The 16,483-nt window shown below is 53.8% G+C and overlaps 8 protein-coding genes across 8 annotated transcripts; 3 read left to right on the top strand and 5 right to left on the bottom strand.

Moving 5' to 3' along the window:
• Window positions 1-1,515: 1,515 nt before the first annotated feature.
• KRP23_9187 (uncharacterized protein) lies at window positions 1,516-3,348 on the bottom strand (the record flags this gene model as incomplete). The annotated part of the gene is made up of 1 exon (XM_067894714.1): window positions 1,516-3,348. One exon carries the CDS (start codon window positions 3,346-3,348, stop codon window positions 1,516-1,518), a length of 1,833 nt encoding a protein of 610 aa, XP_067742364.1.
• Window positions 3,349-3,799: 451 nt separating this feature from the next.
• On the top strand, window positions 3,800-5,245 carry KRP23_9186 (uncharacterized protein; the record flags this gene model as incomplete). The annotated part of the gene is made up of 1 exon (XM_067894713.1): window positions 3,800-5,245. One exon carries the CDS (start codon window positions 3,800-3,802, stop codon window positions 5,243-5,245), a length of 1,446 nt encoding a protein of 481 aa, XP_067742363.1.
• Window positions 5,246-6,531: 1,286 nt separating this feature from the next.
• KRP23_9185 (Sister chromatid cohesion protein DCC1) lies at window positions 6,532-7,912 on the bottom strand (the record flags this gene model as incomplete). Its single annotated transcript, XM_067894712.1, has 4 exons — window positions 6,532-6,634; window positions 6,704-7,473; window positions 7,540-7,726; window positions 7,791-7,912. 4 exons carry the CDS (start codon window positions 7,910-7,912, stop codon window positions 6,532-6,534), a joined length of 1,182 nt encoding a protein of 393 aa, XP_067742362.1.
• A 76-nt stretch (window positions 7,913-7,988) lies between these two features.
• KRP23_9184 (uncharacterized protein) lies at window positions 7,989-9,014 on the bottom strand (the record flags this gene model as incomplete). The annotated part of the gene is made up of 1 exon (XM_067894711.1): window positions 7,989-9,014. One exon carries the CDS (start codon window positions 9,012-9,014, stop codon window positions 7,989-7,991), a length of 1,026 nt encoding a protein of 341 aa, XP_067742361.1.
• A 101-nt stretch (window positions 9,015-9,115) lies between these two features.
• KRP23_9183 (uncharacterized protein) lies at window positions 9,116-11,515 on the top strand (the record flags this gene model as incomplete). Its single annotated transcript, XM_067894710.1, has 1 exon — window positions 9,116-11,515. The coding sequence occupies one exon, from the start codon at window positions 9,116-9,118 to the stop codon at window positions 11,513-11,515; it is 2,400 nt and encodes a 799-aa protein (XP_067742360.1).
• Window positions 11,516-11,673: 158 nt separating this feature from the next.
• KRP23_9182 (uncharacterized protein) lies at window positions 11,674-12,504 on the top strand (the record flags this gene model as incomplete). Its single annotated transcript, XM_067894709.1, has 1 exon — window positions 11,674-12,504. The coding sequence occupies one exon, from the start codon at window positions 11,674-11,676 to the stop codon at window positions 12,502-12,504; it is 831 nt and encodes a 276-aa protein (XP_067742359.1).
• A 293-nt stretch (window positions 12,505-12,797) lies between these two features.
• On the bottom strand, window positions 12,798-14,819 carry KRP23_9181 (uncharacterized protein; the record flags this gene model as incomplete). The annotated part of the gene is made up of 1 exon (XM_067894708.1): window positions 12,798-14,819. The coding sequence occupies one exon, from the start codon at window positions 14,817-14,819 to the stop codon at window positions 12,798-12,800; it is 2,022 nt and encodes a 673-aa protein (XP_067742358.1).
• A 294-nt stretch (window positions 14,820-15,113) lies between these two features.
• KRP23_9180 (uncharacterized protein) lies at window positions 15,114-15,962 on the bottom strand (the record flags this gene model as incomplete). Its single annotated transcript, XM_067894707.1, has 1 exon — window positions 15,114-15,962. One exon carries the CDS (start codon window positions 15,960-15,962, stop codon window positions 15,114-15,116), a length of 849 nt encoding a protein of 282 aa, XP_067742357.1.
• Window positions 15,963-16,483: the final 521 nt, after the last annotated feature.

Below are 16,483 nucleotides of genomic sequence, written 5' to 3'. Positions count from 1 at the left end.
GATCGCGCTGTATTCGAAGTAGTTCACGAAGAGGGAACACGTTTCGCGTCGCTTCAAGATGCATCTTGAGATGGCTACATTTGGCATATCCGTCTAAGTACGATATAATCGGGCAGATATTATTCTTGAAAATATGTTTTCAGCTGAATTACACGATCCAATTCTCGAATTGTTTTACCGGTCCCTAAGTTTTCAAACTTCTCCGAGGGATTCGACTCCACGATACATATTGCGACAGCCACTCTCTCCGTCACGCGTTATCAATTCGTCCACGTGAGACCCGCCCTTGTTGAGCCAATCGCCATTTACGCCCTTGACAAGGTCGAGTTGAACCGTGGCACAGGTATCTTCAAACAGAGAGACTGTGTACCCGTCATGGTGGTTGCCGCCAGCTCACTATGAACTAACACTGAAATGGACGTTGCGCGGTGTTCTAATAGCGTCTACATTATGAGATTTTTGCGGAAAGAAGACTGAATTCCCCCCGATATACTGGACGATACTTCGTGGCGAATGCTTGGAAGTGTGGCATGATCAAGTTGGTGCATATCCAGTCCTGCATTACAAAAGCTGGTGACAACGGGGACGTTGAAGTCATCGAGGTTTCGATCGCAAAAGGCTCGGTGTCCTACGATGACAAAGTGCAAAGCGTCTCTTAGTGCTGCAGCGCGTTGGCGGATGACATCGTTGGAAAGGATGGTGGCTGCCGGAGACGGTAAATGCCCACAAACAACTCTGAACGAGGCGCGACCAATTTGCTCGAAAGGAAGACCAACTTCGGCGAAATTCTACCTAAACAGTACGTTACTTTAAAAAAATATTATTTCTATAGTTTAACTAGTGCTGCAGACTCCAAGAGAGGGCTTTTGAAGGCTTGTCGCCATTCGACACAAGAAACGTCCGTGCTACAACTGAAGTATGTGGAATGCAACAGCTGTGAGAGAATCGTCGCCGGCTCGCTTGTACTAGTATCTGTTTTGCCAATCGTAGAGTCTGCGGTCAGCTTCAGCTCACTAACACGCATTCCACGTTCGTGCACGCTTGCGGGGTCATATACCCCGACAATTCCAGGAAGAAGACCAACCTATCCACTCTACACGCAGGCTTCGTCGAGCATGCAGAGGCACGGCACTCGTTTTTCATATAACGAATGGGCGCCAGATCCATCTGCGAACCACTTCCAGTGCCACCACTAGTACAGACTAGCACGCGATACAAATGCGCGTGGTGAAATGCCTCCATGCTCCTTAAAGCCTTCTCCATACGCTCCTTCAGCTTCCTATCCTGTTTTCGATAGCCCACACCTTGCAGAGATGTTACCAGGACAAGATGAGCAACACTCCGAGCCGGAACACGCCCCAGGATACCCTTGATGGTGTCTGGTGTCAGGTGAAGTTGGTCTGTGTGGCACTCCACAGACGCCACGCCATCCAGGAAGCTCATTTCCGTCCACGTTTCCTTTCTTTCCACCGCCAACGTCCCCACATTTAGTGCTGTCTTCATGAGGTAATCGGGTCACTCCAGCTTTGGTGGCGCTAGGAACGGAATTGTCAGAGGCAACACAGTCCCCACAGCATTTGCGGGAAACTTCAGTTGCAGATCCGGTGAAGACTGAATACCAAGTTCGTACAGCAAAGCGGAGAAAAAGGTTGGAAAGGCGATACCTGCCAGTCCGTTCCGGTGACTTGACACCACAATTGCGCCAGCAATCAGCATTTCCAGTCGGATCATTTTATAGGCAGACTCATTGTCCTTGAGGGAGCTCAGAACGGAGTAGCCAGCACTTTCAGTCTCGGCAAATGCCCGAGTGAATGGGACGGGTGTCGAGCTGGAATCCCTCAGCGCACAGAAATCCTTGCCGCCCGATAAACACAGATGCAGTAGAGGGTCTTCCTTAGGTGTCGGTAACTCACTCTGACACTTCCATGGCACCTTGCCGTCTGCAAACTTACTTGGGTTATTTTCATTGCCAAGTATTAGCTCGAAGGCCTTTCTTTCGCGAAGGCGAGCGAAATGATCACTGATCAGTCGACCGGCGTCGTCAAACTTCGCGCTGTTATCTACCAAATCATCGTCGCCATAACTTGCACCAAGGAGAATGCACGTCTGGCCTACACGGAAAGCCTCTGAGGAAAACCGTTCTCTGGGGCCGATCGTATCTGCCAGCGCTGCAGCCATCCTATCCGTGTACTCCACAACGTCATGACCCAACGCGTGTTCCGTTGAGTACTTGGCTGCAAACGCTGCAAACGACGGCCGACTATTGTCAATCGTCTTCTGCAAGTCACACGTCAATGCCTTCCGTGAAGAGCACTCAAAGGGTGGCAACGAAGGCCGCACTACGCACCACAACCCACCACTCTGCTGTAGATATCTACCAGCATCCATGGTCGCGAGATCTCTTGCAGTAGCACTCGTGGTACTTAGAATGACAGCGAGACCAAACGCTCGAAAAACGTTTAGCATCAATCGAATTGCTGGCTCACTAGTCACGGGGTGCTCGTTGTTGACTCGCGGGAACTCGTCCAAGAAGATCACGCAGTTTCTGCGGCCTCTTGCCCTAGCTTTGAGCTCCTTCCGAACACTCTCTGGCCCTTTCGGTTCGATGAAGGAAGACCTTCCAGTCAGCAGGGCGCAAATGAAACCAAACGTGTGCAATTGCAGCTGCGGGAACACAAAAAACATTCTCGCATCATCCACTTTCGGCAAGTCTTCCTCGATACACCTCAGAAAGGACTTGGATCGACGCATGAAGGCGTGGCGAGCAGCGCTTTGGCTTTCTCCACAAGAAACATAAAACACCTGCACGTCCTTTTGAGCCATCAAAGTGAACGCCATCTGCGTCTTGCCAGTGCCGGATGAGTTTTCCAATACAACGAACGGTGTGATGAATGGATTACCGGCTCCCATCGTGCTAACTCGTTCGATATCCCCCACCAGTTCCGTCACTCCGCTTTGCATTTCCAACGTCTCGGCCACAGCTCGATAGTGTTCGGTGAGGTGCCAGTGCTCTGAACACGGGGCGACAACAAAAACCGGAGCCGTCATGACCAGCACATTGAGATCCTCGTGGCAAAAAGAGTGAAACACATCTTTCAGCTTCAGCGTAGCTTGAAGAGCCTTCCGACATATCTTGTCCTCTGTGGAGTTCTGAATCTTCTCAAATGTGCTCAGATCGGATACCGTCCTAGACAACCAGTTGCCGTTTTCATCTTTGGCCTCGTAAAGATAAATGCTCGCCTCTTCAACTTCGGAGTCGTCGGCAAATGCCGCCTTCTTGACGAGAACTTGCAATTCAAAAACATAGTAGATCACGTTGATAATAACCGGGAAGCTGGAGGTTTGCATAGTGCCAACAACTCTGCACCACAGAACCATGAATGACATCTGGCCAGGCAACTTGAGTAACGCACGTGTCCGTTTTCCGAGCGGCACGAGTGGCCAAACGACCCGCACAAGCAGGTGTACGTTGTCCCTCCCAAGACGATTAAAGTGCTCTCGAATGGAGTCCTGCAAACACAATTCAGTGTGACAAATTGCGTCCACAATTGGTCCATGGCCGTCCATTAATGCTTTTGTTTCAGGGCTGTCCATCGGAGTCCACTCTCCATCTTCTTGCTTAGCCAGATACAGACGAAAGGCTCTTCAAGCTACGCTGAAGCTGAAAGATGTGTTTCACTCTTTTTGCCACGAGGATCTCAATGTGCTGGTCATGACGGCTCCGGTTTTTGTTGTCGCCCCGTGTTCAGAGCACTGGCACCTCACCGAACACTATCGAGCTGTGGCCGAGACGTTGGAAATGCAAAGCGGAGTGACGGAACTGGTGGGGGATATCGAACGAGTTAGCACGATGGGAGCCGGTAATCCATTCATCACACCGTTCGTTGTATTGGAAAACTCATCCGGCACTGGCAAGACGCAGATGGCGTTCACTTTGATGGCTCAAAAGGACGTGCAGGTGTTTTATGTTTCTTGTGGAGAAAGCCAAAGCGCTGCTCGCCACGCCTTCATGCGTCGATCCAAGTCCTTTCTGAGGTGTATCGAGGAAGACTTGCCGAAAGTGGATGATGCGAGAATGTTTTTTGTGTTCCCGCAGCTGCAATTGCACACGTTTGGTTTCATTTGCGCCCTGCTGACTGGAAGGTCTTCCTTCATCGAACCGAAAGGGCCAGAGAGTGTTCGGAAGGAGCTCAAAGCTAGGGCAAGAGGCCGCAGAAACTGCGTGATCTTCTTGGACGAGTTCCCGCGAGTCAACAACGAGCACCCCGTGACTAGTGAGCCAGCAATTCGATTGATGCTAAACGTTTTTCGAGCGTTTGGTCTCGCTGTCATTCTAAGTACCACGAGTGCTACTGCAAGAGATCTCGCGACCATGGATGCTGGTAGATATCTACAGCAGAGTGGTGGGTTGTGGTGCGTAGTGCGGCCTTCGTTGCCACCCTTTGAGTGCTCTTCACGGAAGGCATTGACGTGTGACTTGCAGAAGACGATTGACAATAGTCGGCCGTCGTTTGCAGCGTTTGCAGCCAAGTACACAACGGAACACGCGTTGGGTCATGACGTTGTGGAGTACACGGATAGGATGGCTGCAGCGCTGGCAGATACGATCGGCCCCAGAGAACGGTTTTCCTCAGAGGCTTTCCGTGTAGGCCAGACGTGCATTCTCCTTGGTGCAAGTTATGGCGACGATGATTTGGTAGATAACAGCGCGAAGTTTGACGACGCCGGTCGACTGATCAGTGATCATTTCGCTCGCCTTCGCGAAAGAAAGGCCTTCGAGCTAATACTTGGCAATGAAAATAACCCAAGTAAGTTTGCAGACGGCAAGGTGCCATGGAAGTGTCAGAGTGAGTTACCGACACCTAAGGAAGACCCTCTACTGCATCTGTGTTTATCGGGCGGCAAGGATTTCTGTGCGCTGAGGGATTCCAGCTCGACACCCGTCCCATTCACTCGGGCATTTGCCGAGACTGAAAGTGCTGGCTACTCCGTTCTGAGCTCCCTCAAGGACAATGAGTCTGCCTATAAAATGATCCGACTGGAAATGCTGATTGCTGGCGCAATTGTGGTGTCAAGTCACCGGAACGGACTGGCAGGTATCGCCTTTCCAACCTTTTTCTCCGCTTTGCTGTACGAACTTGGTATTCAGTCTTCACTGGATCTGCAACTGAAGTTTCCCGCAAATGCTGTGGGGACTGTGTTGCCTCTGACAATTCCGTTCCTAGCGCCACCAAAGCTGGAGTGACCCGATTACCTCATGAAGACAGCACTAAATGTGGGGACGTTGGCGGTGGAAAGAAAGGAAACGTGGACGGAAATGAGCTTCCTGGATGGCGTGGCGTCTGTGGAGTGCCACACAGACCAACTTCACCTGACACCAGACACCATCAAGGGTATCCTGGGGCGTGTTCCGGCTCGGAGTGTTGCTCATCTTGTCCTGGTAACATCTCTGCAAGGTGTGGGCTATCGAAAACAGGATAGGAAGCTGAAGGAGCGTATGGAGAAGGCTTTAAGGAGCATGGAGGCATTTCACCACGCGCATTTGTATCGCGTGCTAGTCTGTACTAGTGGTGGCACTGGAAGTGGTTCGCAGATGGATCTGGCGCCCATTCGTTATATGAAAAACGAGTGCCGTGCCTCTGCATGCTCGACGAAGCCTGTGTGTAGAGTGGATAGGTTGGTCTTCTTCCTGGAATTGTCGGGGTATATGACCCCGCAAGCGTGCACGAACGTGGAATGCGTGTTAGTGAGCTGAAGCTGACCGCAGAAGGAACTCAACAACTAAGCAATGCATAACGTTGTTAATTCGAGTACAGCACTAACCACTGTATGAATGCTGCATAACGCCATGAAAAAAACTGTATCCACGGTACCGCAGCCACGTACGAGAGTTTTCAACGCGACGGACTGCTTCCAGTAGATACCGCTGTGTACCAGCGCAACACCACCTCCACCGATCGCCTCGCAGACGGTCAAAGCACTCAACTGGATGTTCTTCCAGCGAGGAGCATTGGTGTTATCCTGGATCGCGCTGTATTCGAAGCAGTGCACGAAGAGGGAACACGTTTTGCGTCGCTTCAAGATGCATCTTGAGATGGCTACTTTTGACATGGCTACATTTGACATGGCTGCACTTGACGTTTCTCCACTAAGTACGAGATAAGTGGTGGTCACGATGGCTTGACGTTCAGTTGTCTTTTCACCGTCCCCAGTATAGGCATCCTTTTGTGTGTATATTGTAATGTATCTCGGCTCTGCTTCGGTTTGGGTCGGCGACTGACACAAAGCTGTCGAGTGTTGCAAAGACCTTCATGCACGAGCCTACAGTGAAAGCTCAATTCTTTGGTTGTGTTGCGGAGAGCAGTCAAGAGTCTTTTGTGCTCGTTGCTGCTTTCCAGCGCCAGAGGATTAACATACCAGCACGTAGCATAGCAATAGGGAACATTCTCAACCTTACAGAGCAGTAGCTGCTGCATTTACCAACTCGTCAATTCTGCATCTGAATTGTACGCTGTCCGTGAACCAAACAAGTCACCTTCGGCTGTACAGTTTCTCGGACGAGTTGCCTTGCCGCGATGAGCGCGTGTTCTTGAGCAGCAGTGACGCTTGTGTTGTGCCCGGGACAACCAGCGATCTACGGCATGAATCACAGAGACAAAGAGTTAGTGAGTGTTCATCACAAGGCTCAAGTTGCAGGACGCACTTGATGTACGGCTCGAGCTGCTTGATGGTCCACTTTTCCTGCATCTTGAAAAGCTGCTCGAAGCGCTTCTTCGGTTCGGGGGACAACTCGTTCTCGGCGAAGTACACGATGCGTGTGGGCTTGCCTGCCTTCTGCGGCTTGACGAGAACAAGGCCGCTGAGCATTTCCAAGTTGACGGTCACACTGTCAGGCACGCGGAGTTTCCACTTGTCCATGAACTGTTCAAGTTCCCATCCTGCATCCGCGGGGTTAAACGCTACGTGCTGCTGCTGAGCCTGGAACTGTGCTTCTGCTGTCTGCTCGTCGAACAGAGACTTCGCTCGGAACGTAGCAACCTTCACGGGGTCCAGCGTGCAATGATCCTCGCCGCCAACCGAAGTGAGTGACCCGTGCAGCTTGCAGCACTGGCGAATTGCAACAAGAGGCTCATCCAGCTCGTTCAAAAACTGCTTCACAGGAACTCCAGGCTGCGACAGCACCTTCCAGTCGTGCTGGACAATTGCATCAAGCATGTCCGTAAACACTCGAGCCTCGTACGCTGGTCCCAACAAGCGCCAGGCCCCCGCCTCCTGGAAAGCGTGCACTTCATTCAGCATAGCCAGCAGCTCGTGCTCACTCACTTGCAGAGCTGCAATTAAGTCGCTCGTCGAGTACAATTTGTGCAGCTTAGCACGCTTCGCTTGAGTCGAAGCTGCACCTCGAGGCTTCTCATACGGAGCTTCCAGCAGCAACGCTCTCAGCTGCGTGGAATCCGGGACCTTATGCTCCAGCTACACTCCAATGCAAGTCAGCAGAACCTCTCATACCTCCTCCAGTGCTCAATAGCAACAACCTACCAAGTAGTGGAAGCGAGCAGCTCCCGACACGAGGATTGTCCTCTTGCCCGTCGTCTGCTCTGGTCCACTCCAGTCCGTGTGCGTCGTGAGCAGCCGCAGGTTCGACGTGTCCTCCTTCTTGATAAAGTACGACTTGTCCTCCGTGCACAGAACCGCTCGGGCGTCCGGAGAACCAACGATGAAGACCCTGCAGCATTTTGTGTCAATGTATCAATGCAATTTCATTCGGTCACTAGGCACGAGGGACGCACTTGCTGCCACTCGTGATGACCTGCTCAATCTCGGGCTCCAGCTGCAGCAGCTTGTACTTGTCCTCATTGAAGTCTGCGGCCGTCACGACCATGGAATCCATGGCGCCCGCCTGCTCCGCCATTTTCGACCAATTTTGTCAATGCATTTGATAATAACGCGGGAAATTGTGCTAAGTACGAAATGGAGTTGTCTTTGTGCTATCTGCAGTTGAGTAGCATCTCGATGAGAGTTTCTAGAGTTTCTGCGATGTCTTGGACGCCGGATTCGCCCACGAGTTGGACAACTTCTGGAGTCTCGAGTTTTCGCTTGAGTTTCAACAAGAACGGCAGCACCTTGAGGTCAAGGAGTTGCGACGCTGCAGTTTCGAGCTGGTCGACAAGTACACTCAGTAGAGTGACTGCCAACCGCAGCACTTCTGCATACTCGGACACATCGAAGAACGCCTCGGTCGTACTTGTGGCGGTAGGCTCAATTTGATATGGCACCGGGTCCAGCAGCTTCACCACCAGGTCTCTCAGCATCGGCAGCATCTTTTCCAGCTGATCCACCAACACGTCCACATGCCGCTGACTAAAATTCAGCAGCAGCACCAACGCGTACACCCTAAAGTTCGAGGCCTGCTCTGACGACGCCAACGCCGCTTTGGACCTCGACGAGCCCCTCGCCTCCGTCTCAGTCGACACTGACAAGTGGAGATTCCGGTGCAGACACTTGACCACCGTCGGCAACAGCGTCGCAATGGACGCCAGCATGTCCTCGTCTGCGATGACCACCATCCAGCCCAGCACGAAGAAGGCGTCGCCCTGCGCCCACTGGTTCTTGCACGTGGCCATCCTGGCCACACTGCTGCGGATCTCCTCTCCATACAAATCCAGCAACTGCTGCCCGGCCACGCGAGAAATGCACAGCGAACCAACCGCGTTTGCCGCTTTGCACTTCAGCAGCACGTCACGCGCACTCAACGCCGCAATGATATTGCAAAGGTGGCGATGCTGCGTCTCTTGCTCTTGCGAGTTACTTTCCTGGGTAGTTTGGCTGGAGACCAGAAGACGACGGATTTCCATGCTGATGCTGTCTAAAGGCAGCGCTGCAATCTCCGTGAGTGCCTCCACGAACACCTGCTTGTCCTGGCCTTCCGCGTCGCTGCTTGGGTCCCACTGCAAGCAGCTCTGCAGCTCACGAGCGTATGCAGCCAGCGTCGAGTGCTCCACCTCCTCCTCCATGGCAGCAATATGTGATGTCTTGAATTAAATGGTTATGTACACCACACCACGTTCCACAATAGCCACAAATACGGAGTCAGTTTCTGGCACAGCGGTAGAATATGGTGTCCAAGCGGCATGCTCCCTTCAGGGCCAAGTACGGCGTGGAGCTGGGGCTGCGCGTCAAGGAGCGCGACCCAGACACACAGCAAGTGGTAACGGCTGCGTGTCTCTTCTGCGAGCTGTTCGGACGCGAGAGCAAGCCAGGGGCCGTACGCCGCGCCACCGAGAAAGTTGCCGTATTCAAGCCTCCGTTCCGTCGAGACTCGATCCAAATCCACCACGTGGGCCAGCACCCCACGCGCTGGGCCGAGTACTGTGCGCTGTCCAGCAGTGACAGCAAACGTGCCTATTTTATTGCAGCAGGGGCCACAACGGACCTCAATGTCGAGACCAGCCAGGACAATGGAAGACCACGGAAGACCGCGCGGGTCAATTCCACTTTGAATTGCGGTGCAACTTCAGCGGTGGTCGAAACTCCAACATCTGAGACCACAATGATGCACTGGCTGGTGGACAGGGACATTGTCTCGGTGGTCATTGGCGTTATGCTGCCCTATGCGGCGGACCCGACTCTGGCGGGACAGACGTATCAGCTGCAGGCTGTGGCGGACTTTGACGACATGATGGACCTTTCTGAAGTGAGGAGCGGAGCCATTATGGACGCGGCGCGGGCGAGGTACCGCGTTCTGGTCAGGAATCCTACGCAGTTCTTGCAGTTTGTCGAGTATCTGAGCACGAGCGGGTCGTTGACCAACTCGGCGAGGATGCTGCACGTGAGCAGTCGGCCAGCCCCAGCGGGCCCGTTCTTTGATGGAGACGTGCTGCCTGTTGACATGGTTAAGTATGCGAGATTCTTGTGCGCGATCAACTTCCAGCGGATCGCTGCTGTTGTCAAGAGAGTGGGGGTCTTTTCGATTGGCTTGAAGGTCGCTCCCATAGCCCCAGCGTCGTTCTTCGACGCGCAGGTGGAATACTGTCTGCACCTGCAAGTCCGCGCGTTTGTGGACGGGGAGGTGACTGGCATCCACGTGCTGTCTATTCCTCTGAACAAGCGCCGTCGATCGGATCCTGCAGGATCTACGGGTGTGTTTGAGATTGCAGAGCTGGCGCTGAATGCTATCATTGCACAATGGCAAGACACAATGCTTGCGGTTGTTTCCGACAGCGACGCTATCGTCGCTCTGGAGTCAGAGGACCCGCGACTCTCGCTTCGCAATGCAGTGGCAAGTCGTTTTATGAGCGTCGCCAAATCAGGTTTCTTGCATGTATGCTGCGCTGCCCGTCAGTTGGACGCACTCATGCAGAAGGTGTTTACCAGATTGCTGGGTGGCGATGAGCTTTACTCCAAGGTTACGGCACTGGTATCGTATCTAAGTCGACAGCACGTGCTCCTCACTGCGATGAAAACCAGCGTACCAAGCATTAGCGACAATCGATGGAGGTCAAGAGCCAATACTGCAATGTGGTTCCGGCGGTATGGCGTCAGTATTCGAGAACATCTTCAGAAGGAAGTGGCAGGTTGCACTCCACCCGATTCGTGGTGGATTCGCATGATGCTGGCAGCACGAATTGGCCAGGAAGCTACACCGCTCCTGGACGAGATTTCAGGATTTACTACGGAGACATCGGCGCCTCGCGAAGCTGTGGTGAAGCTGCGCTCGTTCTTAATGAGCTGGTTTAATGTATCAGGGCCGCTGGAAATTGACGACCCCGCTGTAGCAGCCGCTGCTGCTCGATCCGGAAACGACAACTCAGCGACGTCCAGGGATGGCAAGTACTCGGTCAACACGAACGATGTGTTTAGCGCACTAGAAGATCTCGGCACGTTTATCGCTGAGACGCTGAAGTCGGCTGAAAACGACAACGAGGCCAGCCAGTCAGTGGTCAAGACGACGGTGAAGGAGATTGCAACTGGGGTGGTCAATTTGGTCTCAGGACTAACTTCAATTACGATTGACATCGACGGCATTGGCGCGACGCTCTCCGATCTTCCTGCTGTGTTGCCGCATGAACTCGTAAAGTTGCGCGGACGACAGTTCGCAGCGATCCTGCGGCCTCAAATGGAGCGACTTCGTTTCGCAGGCTGGACGAGGCAAGAGATTGATTGGATCGAGCAGGATTTCCAGGATCTATGTGGCGCGTACGCCCGTGAGTCGTCTCTGAAGCTCGCATTGGACTCGCATACCAGCAAAAGTTCCTTCCGAGACGCATGGCGCTGTCTGCAAGGTCGATTCACGCACCTGCAGCGTTTCTGCGGCCTCATGGCGACTGCGCACACTGTTGCTGTCACTGACTGCACTGGTACCAGCTCTACCTCGATGGTCGGCCGCAACTCGCTGGCTCCAGTCACGCGCGTCGCCGCTCTACCCGGAGACATTGAATCGGGCGTCTCCGATCTGTCCGTACAAGCAGCACTCCACGCCAAGCAGTTCCAGAAGCTACAAGCTCTGCAACTGTAGCCATCTCACTTCAACATCACCCTATACGTTGTTCAAACCTAACGTGCCGCAATGATTGCCATGTCGGCCTACTTGGTTTTTGTAAGAATACAAATATCAAGTTATTTTAACTACGACCACTGGCTCGACGATGATTAATCAAAACTGAAGATTTAGGCATGCGCAAGTTGCCGTCGTCCGCCAGCGCCGGCAACCTGCAGCAGCTCGTGGACGCCTCACCTAGCGTCGCTCTATACAGCACTAATGGGTCGCCCATGATGATGCCCACGTCTTCATCCCCCAGCGTCAATTGCAGCATCGGAAACAATAACAATTCCCCAAATGTAGCCATGTCTGGAATGCCAGTGGACGCGAATAACATGCTGCTAGCTAATTCCACTAGACAAGTGGCAACTGTTGTCAATGGGGAGGACCGAGGCGCCAAGAAGAGCAGTCTGGCTTATCGCCACACCAAGTTCCATCGACTGCTAGACGACGCCTTTGGCAAAAGTTACGAGCGCCGAGGGTGCAAATACTGCGACGCTGTTTTCTCGTTCAAAGGAGGTACCACGAGTGCTGCTCTGCGTCACTTGAAGACGGCACATCCAGAGCGACTTGTGTACAATGGGGGGATGTCCGAGCAGCAGTCGGTTCAAGGGGATTTCTCGGTCACAAGCGACGGGAATCGGTCGGTGAACGCTCGGGCAAGTGCACAGGAGCCAAGAAGAGACGCTGCTGTGACGGATGTGAACGAAGACTTTGATCGGAGGAACGAGCGAGTTGCTACTGGTGTTGATGCAGCCATGGTGGTTGCTAGCACGGTGGCGGAATCGGAGGAAGAAGGGTCGTTGCTATCGGTCGAGACAATGTCTTCGGCTCAAGGAATGATACGAGACGGCCGACTGCGAAGCGAAAACGAGGTGAAGATGAATTTATCGTTGATAATGAGTCAGTATCAGCTGGTGGTGGTGGCAATTCTGGCGAAACCAGCAGTGAACGTGGCAGTGTGACCGACAGGATTAGTAGCTGTGGCTCATCTTCAAAGCTTACGGCTAGCCAGACAGCTATCGTGCACTTCCTGCATCACTACGCTAATGAGCTGCCGCATCCTTCAATGCGGCTTCGGTTCGCCAAGCACCTCACTCACTACGCTGCCGAGGCAGAAATGTACAACGTTCTGGACCCCGCCACGCAGCTCGAGTATATTCGCGAGTTCGCCCATCCAGTTCCTCGCAACATGTAAAGGTAAACTCAACATTTTATTACACACGAATACTTCCGTTGATGTTGTTGTCCTCTTCACCTAGAAGCGTCCGTAGAGATCCATTCGAAACGTGTCCTCATTGTCACGCTGACGATTTCTCCTGGCTGCTCTGGTAGACTTGGTGTTACGAGCCTCAGGTACTGCAGGTTTCCTTTCCGCGTGTTCAGGTGGTGCTGCTCTGGAAAGAAGCTGTCGGCCATCGGTGACAGTGCCTCCGACATTGCGATAAGACTTCATTTGGTCCGCATTGCTGGCTGGAAATGTGCCACGCACACAGAGCTCCTTCTTCGCTTTCTGTACGGGCAGTGGCGTTGTAAGGACCTCGCGACGACGAGAATCCGGCCGATCCTCCAGTTCATCTAGCCGCTGTCGCCGCTCAAGATACAAAAGGTGGGCCTTTTCAGCTTCACTGTGTGGCGAGTCGTCGGAATCCTCGGCATAAATGTCCTCTGTTTCCAGGACAGTCTTCGCCACAGGATAGACCTCAGCTATCGTGTTTCCTTCTGCTTCGCTGTTCGGAGCTGGGCCTATTCTTTGCCTCACCATCGACAGTCGATTCGTTGCGGCGGCTTCAGCTGCTGCAGCCTCCGGGTTAGCAAGGAACGTTGTCTGCCTCCATCGCTTTTCGCGCTGTGGCTCAACATTTTCCTGCTCCTTTTCCGGTTCCTGTTCGTCTCCAAGCTCCGATTCTTCTTGGTTGAACTGTGGCCTCCTCGGATTGTCACTTGCTCTACCGAAGACGTCGTAGTTCTGAAACAATCCTTCATAGTTCGGTGTGTGGGGTTCTCCTCTACTGGTAATTGGTGCTGGTGAGCTGTGTCTCCGCCTCTCTCGCTCAGCTCTTGGACTGAATTCCTTTCTGCTTTTCTTCCAGAACTTAAAGCTGCTCTTGCTGCTGCTCTTGCCGCCGCTCCCGCTAGAGCCTCCTGAGTGGCTCTCTCGATCCCTGTCCTTTGAGCTTCCTCCAGTGGAGCTGCTGCATACAGAGGCCGACGTATTGTGCTGTACCTTTTTCTTTGCTGTGAGGATACGTATCCGAGCCAGACACTTGTTGCAGAACGCGTCCGTCTCCGGCTCATGTGTCCGTGAATTCAAAGAGAAGACGGCCTTCTTCTCATAGCACTTCTGGCACACCGACTTCTTGCAAATGCAACACACTCTCAATGGATCCAGCACTTTCTTCCTCGACCCACAACGCAGACACGACTTGCTCGTCAGCACCGGCCGCCCTTTGGCCTTGCGCGCAAACCCCGACAGAATCTTGGCGCGTGCACAGTCCGGCAGCCGCGTGACCATGAGCACTCTGTCCGCCATTTCCGTATCCGCTGCTCGTCTCGACGAAGCAGACGTCCGACAGTCGTAGTCCACGAGCGTAAAGCACTCGACGAGATCGTCACACACTTTCCTGAACAAAAAGCACAAGGCCAGATCAGCTCTCCTCAGTCCTGGTCCTCGACCCACGTGCAGCGGCCACTCGGGCTTATTCAACGACAGTAAAACATGGTACGCCAATTCCTGCGTCCCCTGTTTGTCGCCGTCTTCTGCAAGCGCCACCCCCATGCGCTCGTACGTCAATAAATCGCACTCCTGACCTTCCCCGAGACTCAAATTGGGACTTAGGACATCGACATTTTTCTTCCACGAGTACCATTTCACCCCTGCAAACCGGAACGGAGCCGCGCGGGGTTGTCTCCTCTCTGCGATCATCAGCACCGCAGCGTCCACCGCCGTGCTCCCACTTGGGTTCAGTAGCGCCTGAGTGGTCAAGAGCTCCCGGTCATCCTCGACGTACAGCCCCCCTAGGACATCGGCCAGACTGGCGTCCAAGAACCCGTTGGCGATCACGCGGCGCTTGTGACTGTCGACGCCCAGGCGCGTGGACGACACGGCGCGATGCACCGTCATCTGGTCCCGTCGAGCCAGGAACTTCCACTCGTTCGGGGCCAAGCGGGCGCTGTCGAAACCTGCAAACGCTGCTAACGTCTCGCCCAGGAGCTCCTCGCTGCGACGGTCGCACTGGAATCGCTCGTCACGTGTCAACAAGTGCAAGGCACTGGCCATGGCGGCGGCGGAATCGGGACTGGCGGAAGGTGTAGCCAAGGGATGAGATGCGATATATGAGACCCTACACTATTTTATGTGCTGGACATCCGGCCGCAGCTCGCAATGCTGGACCAGATTCTAGTTATAGTGCTGGTTCATTTGATGACGGATCGAGCGAAGTCGCGGGGCTTTCGTGGTTATCGTGTTGTAGGTTGGATACTTTAGCTTGATTTCGTGGATTCATTCGATCGACCCGCGTTGATTCGGTAAGAGACTTTTACGCTAACGTTACGTGAACAGTTTTGTGTAGTTTCAGCGGCGTGGCGGGTTATCCACGGGGTCGATGATGGCGAGGTATTCGCGGACTTCTGCCGGCGACTTGCCAGCTTCCACCAACTTGGTCAGCACCTCTGCGCGTAGTTTCTGTCTGTTCTCCTCCTGCCGCGCGCGCAGTTCCGTCTGCTTGAGCTCGAGCTCCTGCTGCCTTACAGCGAGGCGTTGGCTCTCGACACGCAGCGCCTGATCACTCCCTGGCAGCGGACTGGACGTCTCCACCGCCGCGTCCACCGTCTCAAACGACCGATTGGGCCGCGCTCTCCGCCGCGGAGGGGACGTGGCCTCCTGCTCGTCACTCAATAAATTCCTCGTGGCGTCGGGGGTCGCCACCGACAGTTCATGAAACACTTGGTGCTCCTTAGGTAGAGGGGACCTACTGCCCTCGGACTTTTGCCCCAGACTCCCGGACCGGAACCGTTCTTCTCTACCGGTATCCCCGTCAGGACCAAAGAGCGCGTCCACTCGATGGTAGATGGTCGACAGCTCGCCCTGGCGCTTGAGCTTCCGGTAGACGCCCAAGAAGCTCTCGAAGCGGCTGCGCGCCGTCTTTTCCGTCCACTGGGTAAGCGCCACGCGGTTCATGTATTGGGCCAGTGACCGGTAGCCGTCGGCCTTCTTGGGCCTCTTGGGCGGGGGTGACGACGTGCTGGAGCCCCCCACGGCGTCGCCCGATTTGGGTTTCGTGAGCAGGTCGAAGTTCCCGGGCAGCTCCAGCCACTCGAGCAGACACTCGCGCTGTGCCTCCGTCGTGTGAAAAAACTTGCGCTTCCCGGTGAGGGACGACCCGGGCGTGTCCGTGTCGTGGCCGCTCGCCGGGGACGACATTGAAGCTATGTGCACCGACGGAACGGGCTTACCGACGGAATGTGCGGTCCGCGGTTGCCATGCAGAGTGACAGGTTTGAAGTCACTAAAGTGAGTGTCTCAATCAGAAAAAGGGGCGATACAATGATTGAATTGGATTTACAACTTTAGAACCCACTCTGGCTTGAGGTGATAGTGCAGCGACAGAGGTCAAAGCGATCGCCTTGACGCCTTCATACCCTCACAACGACGCAATTCGCCGTATTATTGGCTGGTCAAGATGAAGTCACCTTGGCTAGAATCGAGCAGTGCAAACGTCTTACGTTTTTTCCTGCACTTGCATTTCTTGCTTCTGGTTTTGCTGTCGTATACTCCAGGATTGTTGAAATCAAAGCTCATGCGGTTGCAGCTCCTCAACACGAAATTTATCTTGTGCCGACCCGCGTCGATTGACCAATGCTCGAGAATCATCTCAGTATTTCACTCACAGGAGGCAACACCAAGTTGGATGCAATTGTGCACATTTGGTTGCGCTGCTCGAAT

Source organism: Phytophthora ramorum (assembly GCF_020800215.1).
Source record: "Phytophthora ramorum isolate Pr-102 chromosome Unknown Phyram_PR-102_s0008, whole genome shotgun sequence".
Classification (NCBI taxonomy): domain Eukaryota; phylum Oomycota; class Peronosporomycetes; order Peronosporales; family Peronosporaceae; genus Phytophthora; species Phytophthora ramorum.
Note: the sequence above shows the minus strand (reverse complement) of the source record. Positions and strands in the feature narration are given on the sequence as shown.